Source organism: Coregonus lavaretus (genome assembly GCF_964263955.1).
Source record: "Coregonus lavaretus genome assembly, chromosome: 8".
NCBI classification, from domain to species: domain Eukaryota; kingdom Metazoa; phylum Chordata; class Actinopteri; order Salmoniformes; family Salmonidae; genus Coregonus; species Coregonus lavaretus.
Window position 1 is genome coordinate 61,201,714 of NC_139995.1, and position 7,253 is coordinate 61,208,966.

Here is a 7,253-nt window from a genome sequence, read left to right on the forward strand (position 1 = left end):
CCCAGCAGGTTTTATACATTAGAATCCACTAATTATGGTTGTTATTGACTCTGAGCCTGTCTTTGTTTTTCGCTGTTCCCCAGTAGAACAGCCTAGCATCTGACTTTATCCCCGTTTCTGCATGATACGAAAGGCTTTCTCTCGTCAGTCATAAATTAATGAATTCGCTTTTTCTCCCAGTTCTTTGAGGTTCTGTATAAGATGCTGGAATATAAGTCATTTCATGCTGTTCTGCCCTTGGTGTAGTGCTGATCTGTACTTAGTGATATAAATATTCCTTGTTTCTTCTCCCACCCACCATCTTTCTCTCCCTCCCTCCCCTTTCTCTCCCTCCCTCCCTCCCCTCTCTCTCCCCTCCCTCCCCTCTCTCTCCCCTCCCTCCCCTCTCTCTCCCTCCCTCCCCTCTCTCTCCCCTCCCTCCCCTCTCTCTCCCCTCCCTCCCTCCCCTCTCTCTCCCCTCCCTCCCCTTTCTCTCCCTCCCTCCCCTCTCTCTCTCCCTCTCTCCCCTCTCTCTCCCCTCCCCTCTCCCCACCAGAGTAAGCCTGCCTACTCCTTAGCCAGTGAGGTGAAGGAGAGGAAGAAGCTCAAGACGGAGGAGAAGGAGAAATCCCCCGTTCTGCTGTCCTCTGACGGGTCCACTACGGAGAATGGACTGGAGGAGAGGGAGGAGGAGGGAGTGGAGGAGAGGGAGGAGGAGGGAGTGGAGGAGAGGGAGGAGGAGGGAGTGGAGGAGAGGGAGGAGGAGGGACTGGAGGAGAGGGAGGAGGAGGGAGTGGAGGAGAGGGAGTTGGAGCAGCTGAAAGGTCAGGCTGCGGAGGAGCGAGAAAGCAGGGCTCCGAATATCCAACCAGAAAGTGCCTTTAGCAGCGACTCCAAGATGTGCAATACTAACCCCCATCTAAATGCACTAAACACAGGCAGCGCCTGTCTCAGAGACGCAGCAGAACCTCTGAGCGCCGCCGACTCTGTCTTGCAAACAGAAGAGTAAAAATAAAAAAATATTTTTGTAGAGAAGGACAAGTGAGAGGGTCTATGTAAGGAATATCTGGAAGCCTACCATCACTGTTACATATTTATGCATCCCAAATGGCTCCCCATGCAGTGCACTGCTTTTGACCAGAGACCCCAGGGTTATACTTCCCAGAGGGCTCTGGTCTAAAGTAGTGCACTACGTAGGGAACAGGGTGCCATTTGGAAGACATCCATCTTTTCCTCTCGGTAGAGAAAACATGAGGACATGAAATTCAGACCCCTTTTCGATGATGTCAGCCAGATAAAAACCAGAATTATGAGGATTTCTCCTTTTAATAAGCCGAGTGATATGACCAGACCAGTCCTAAACAGAATAAATACTACTACTATAAAGAGCACTATGCCAGTCAGTCCACTCTACACTCTCTCCACTGATATCAACATGATACTACCATGATACAACCATGGGGCCGTGTCCCAAATGTGACACCCTATTCCCTATATAGTGCACTACTTTTGACCAGGGACCATAGGGTTGACAAGAGCGTTTGACAGGGACCATAGGGATAATTATACTTCCCACAGGGCTCTGGTCAAAAGTAGTGCACTATATAGGGAATAGGGTTCCATTTGAGACACGATCCCATGTCTCAGACTAGTAAAGAGAACGTTCATTTTTATCATTTTTCTTAAGCTAATTCTGAAGCCGGAACTACAATGCTTTTGTCTCTTTTAGTTCCTTATAGGTTGAGATGCTCTTCCAGTACTTACTTGGCGCCATATATTTGCCATTGTAACTTTGTTGTCACAGTAAATAACGTTTTGAGACTTAAACAACCGAGAAGCGGATAGAGCCACAGATTGCTTCCCAAATGGCACCCTAGTCCCTATATAGTGCACTACTTTAGACATAGATAGATGAAAATTGATAGATTTATTTGATAATTTAAAACACAACCACACGTGGATAATGCATTTAAAAATCATGAAAACGTATTTCCATTGTGGTCCTCTTAAATAAATACAACAAGTAATTGAAAAAGAAATATAGGTTACAATTGTAGCAACTGGCTAGATCAGTCTGTTTAGATCTGCTAGATCCAGTCTGTTTAGATCCACTAGATCCAGTCTGTTTAGATCCGCTAGATCCAGTCTGTTTAGATCCACTAGATCCAGTCTGTTTAGATCCACTAGATCCAGTCTGTTTAGATCCACTAGATCCAGTCTGTTTAGATCCACTAGATCCAGTCTGTTTTAGTTATTCTTGAAGCCTCCAGCAGATGGGAGGCCACGGTCTTGAGGATCTGGAAGTTCATAGCTGTACGGTAGAGGGTCAGAGGAGGTGGTGGTCACTCTGGTCAGAGGAGGTGGTGGTCACTCTGGTCAGAGGAGGTGGTGGTCACTCTGGTCAGAGGAGGTGGTGGTCACTCTGGTCAGAGGAGGAGGTGGTCACTCTGGTCAGAGGAGGAGGTGGTCACTCTGGTCAGAGGAGGTGGTGGTCACTCTGGTCAGAGGAGGTGGTGGTCACTCTGGTCAGAGGAGGAGGTGGTCACTCTGGTCAGAGGAGGTGGTGGTCACTCTGGTCAGAGGAGGAGGTGGTAGTCACTCTGGTCAGAGGAGGAGGTGGTCACTCTGGTCAGAGGAGGAGGTGGTCACTCTGGTCAGAGGAGGAGGTGGTCACTCTGGTCAGAGGAGGTGGTGGTGGTCACTCTGGTCAGAGGAGGAGGTGGTCACTCTGGTCAGAGGAGGAGGTGGTCACTCTGGTCAGAGGAGGAGGTGGTCACTCTGGTCAGAGGAGGAGGTGGTCACTCTGGTCAGCATGTCCAAGGGCAGGCAGGCAGTTCCATGTCATCAAGGCGTCCCCCGTCGTCTGTATTGGGGATCTGAGATGAAGTTTGATCTTCCCTCAGAGTACAGCCCGCTCCTTATAACATCAGAAGCAATGAAAAAGCCGTCCCACTGACAACTCTGCATGCATAGCCTACAGTCCTCCTCTTGGGTCGCCGTTGGTGGAAAACCAGTAATGTCACCCTTGATACAAGTCAGTATTCGACGTCCATCAATGTCTGAGGACGTCGGGAGATGACATGGAAACCGGCCACTAGGGGCAACAGTGAGCACTGCTACCTTCAAGTAGGTTTCGGTTTTGCTAGGACGTTGTGGACGGGGATGGTGGATGGGCCTAACCTTGATTCCAAAGGTTGCAAGTTCGAATCCAGCGATAGAAAGTTGTTTTAGATTTTTTAGTTTTAAGCCTATCCCAAACCTTTACCCTTAACCATTCGGAATTAATGCCTAACCTTAAGATTTTGGAGTTCATGCCTAAAGTTAACCTTAAACACTTCGAAATTTGACAGAAACATGGATGAACGTCTAATTGTGATGTGAGACTGAGACCTAGTTGGGAAAACAACCCAAAGCCAGTAGGTGTAATCTGAATAAAGCATTTTCATACATTTATGATATCAAGACTTGATCTGCACTCATTTAGCAATTAAAAAACAAAACGTTTGCCACTAGGCAACAATGATTTGAAAGTAATAACAATAATAATTTATTCAACTTGAACAGCACTATTCATTACATACAGAAATCTTAGTGCTGTAGAGAAACTACAAAAAAACAACATAATTAATCATCATGAGTAGATTGATGGTCAAGAGACTTACGGGTTGAGAAAGTTCATGGCTTGAGTGAGGTCAGCGGAGGGAGGAGTCGGTTAAAGGGGAGAGCCGGCAGCAGGCAGCACGTTGTCATCGCGGTGTCTTGCCATCCATGGCTTTGTAGTAGGACTCAGTCAAATCAAGTTAGTGTTCCGTACTAGCCACTGGACTAGCTAGCTAGCGACTACTACCGAAACACAGCACCCACTTGGGCGACGCTACGGCAGTCACGAGGCGCCAGAAAGCACACCCCACGCTTCGGGAGTAGCCTTACAATTTATGCCCCGTTCACATCGTGACGTTTCATTACGCCGTACTTCTAATATCGTTCCGCTACAGGACGGAGAGCGTAGAGCACAATGCAAGACTAGTCTTTCGTCAGGGATCACATTTATTTTGGGAGATTGTAAAATATGTCATTTTCATTCAAGACAGGAGAAACATATTGTTTCAGTTGATAATAAAACAGGTTTTGTTTAGTACATTTTTCATCAACTTGTTTCTATATCTTTCTAGCAAGTCAAATATATTTTACAGAGCAGCTATCTTACACAGCAGCTAGCTAGCTAAAAGCTAGGCTATACTGTAGCTAGCGACCTCCACCTAATAATTATCAAAAAAACTGTCATTTCCATCATAATAAACTAAAACAGGAGGCAACAGTCAAAGTATAATTGGTTTAACAGCCCATGTGTATTATTTTTAACATACTATTACAAAAGTACTCACTTATAGGAATGGGTAATTGTTTCCAAGTTGCTAGCTATCCCATAAACGCATCGTTGAAAACCACATCTTCTTCTGTGGTTTGGTAACTTTGTGTTCTTCGAAGGGACTGAAGAAGACGCACAGTGTTTGGAAAAATTCAAATTATGCAGTGTCCATCTCGCAACGGCGCCTTTAACCTCAAGGGGCCGTTGCAAATCCACTCTGTTGTGGACGGTCCCCATTCAAATGAATGACATCCAGCCCAATGTAGCAGAGTGCTTACGGTTAATGTGAATGGGGCATTAGCCCCCCATACAGTCATGGCCATCTATCATCTCTGTACACCTCTGTATTCAGGCTTCTCTCCATCCTCAACCTCCGGACAGTTGGCATAATTGAATCAAAACATTACATGCTAGCCAGCTAACATTAGCTAGCCAAAAACCAACCGCCAACAAATATTACAAATATTTACAAAATGTACAGGAGCTTTCTGCCTAGGCTGCTAATAGGGCACCATGGCAACTATAGTAGTGCACTATAAGGAATAGGGTGCTATTTGGGACGCATTCCACCCAGAGTCATCACAGTTACAGCCAATAGGATATATATATATATATATACAGTGCCTTCAGAAAGTATTCACAACCCTTGACTTTTTCCACATTTTGTTGTGTTACAGCCTGAATTTAAAATAGATTAAATTGAAATGTTTTGTCACTGGCCTACACACAATACCCCATTATGTCAAAGTGGAATTATGTTTTTTTTTTTTTATATATTTACAAATTCATAAAAAATGAAAAGCTGAAATGTCTTGAGTTAGTAAGTATTCAACCCCTTTGTTATGACAAGCCTAAATAAGTTGCATGGACTCTGTGTTCAATAATAGTGTTTAACATGATTTTTGAATGACTACCTCATCTCTGTATCCCACACATTCAATTATAGGTAATGTCCACAGGAGGCTGGTGGCACGGGCTCGTGGTAATGGATGGAGCAGAATGACTGGAATGGTACATGGTTTCCATGGTTTCCATGTGTTTGTTGCCATTCCATTTGCTCCGTTTCAGCCATTATTATGAGCCGTCCTCCCCTCAGGAGCCTCCACTGGTAAGGTCCCTCAGTCGAGCAGTTTATTTCAAACATAGATTTAACCACAAAAAACAGGGAGATTTTTCAATGCCTTAGCAAAGAAAGGCGCCTATTGGTAGATGGGTAAAAAAAATGCAGACATTGAATATCCCTTTGAGCATGGTGAAGTTATTAAGCACACTTTGGATGGTGTATCAATACACCCAGTTACTACAAAGATACAGGTGCCCTTCCTAACTCAGTTGCCGGAGAGGAAGGAAACCGCTCAGGGATTTCGCCATGAGGCCAATGGTGACTTTAAAACAGTTACAGAGTTTAATGGCTGTGATAGGAGAACTGAGGATGGATCAACAACATTATATTTACTCCACAATACTAACCTAATTGACATAGTGAAAAGAAGGAAGCCTGTACAGAATACAAATATTCCAAAACATGCATCCTGTTTGCTATAAGGCACTAAAGTAAAACTGCAAAAAATATGGCAAAGAAATGAACTGTTTGGGGCAAATCCAACACGTCACTTAGTACCAATCATATTATCAAGCATGGTGGTGGCTGCATCATGTTATGGGTATGCTTGTCAAGGACTAGGGATTTTGTTATGATGAAATGAAACGGAATAGAGCTAAGCACAGGAAAAATCCTAGAGGAAAACCTGGTTGTCTCCTTTCCAACAGACACTGGGAGACAAATTCACCTTTCATCGGGACAATCACGTGAAACACAAGGCCAAATATACACTGGAGTTGCTTACCAAGACGATATTGAATGTTCCTGAGTGGCCTAGTTAAATTTTTGACTTAAATCGGCTTGAAAATCTATGGCAAGACTTGAAAATGGCTGGCTAGCAATGATCAACAACCAACCTGACAGAGCTTGAAGAATTTTAAAAATAAAAATGTGCAAATATTGTACAATCCAGGTGTGCAAAGCTCTTAGAGACTTACCCAGAAAGACTCACAGCTGTAATCGCTGCCAAAGGTGATTCTAACATGTATTTATTTTCCATAAATTTTTTACAAATGTTTTAATCTTTCTTCCACATTGACATTAGACTATTTTGTGTAGATCGTTGACAAAAAAAAATCACAATTAAATCCATTTTAATCCCACTTGGTAACACAACAAAATGTGGAGAAAGTCAAGGGGTGTGAATAATTGCTGAAGCCACTGTATGTTATATACCATTAGATTATATACATATATTAACGTATATACAAGGTTATATATAGGGCTCTGATCACAGTGGTTCGTATATTGTGTTCAGATCTGCAGACGTTGTTTAAATTATTAATTACTGTAGTAGATTAAAACTCCTGCATCTTCAGTTACCTAGCCTATATGTCATACTTTAGCTATTATAAAATAAACATTTCAAGAAATAAACTGTTATTAAAAACAAATCAAAAAGATGCTAAAAGTTCAACCAACCAACCAACCCTGATGTTGTGTGTGTCAAACCGCCATGCGTCAGCGATCAACGTGGTTTCCTTGACGATCAAACATAGTTACTACTTCTATCTGTTTCAGCTCGACTTCCTGCATGGTTCACAATTTTTAAAGCTGTGTAGTTATGATGCATGTTGTCCTTTTCCCCCCTGGCCTGACGCACTGTGGCCACTGGCTCATCCAAATAAAGAGGTGATTGGTCAGTGAGTCAGTCCTTCAATGCATTACCAAGCTGTTTATAACTGTTATAGTCACCAATCAAATGATCTGCTCTAACCTTTTAAATGTACCGTGATATTGGATAAAAAATAAAAAAAATAAAAAAAAGACTACATTATCTATTCTAGCCACTTTGAATATTAT

General features: G+C 43.2%; 1 protein-coding gene across 1 annotated transcript in view; it reads left to right on the plus strand.

The window, feature by feature from the left end:
• The window catches only part of LOC311133332 (constitutive coactivator of PPAR-gamma-like protein 1 homolog), a 68,839-nt gene extending 61,988 nt beyond the window's left edge, over positions 1–6,851 (plus strand). The window contains exon 17 of the mRNA XM_084166835.1: positions 536–6,851. Coding sequence (XP_084022961.1) covers positions 536–988 — 453 coding nt within the window. The 3' untranslated portion in view covers positions 989–6,851. The remainder of the gene's footprint in view (positions 1–535) is intronic.
• Positions 6,852–7,253: the final 402 nt, after the last annotated feature.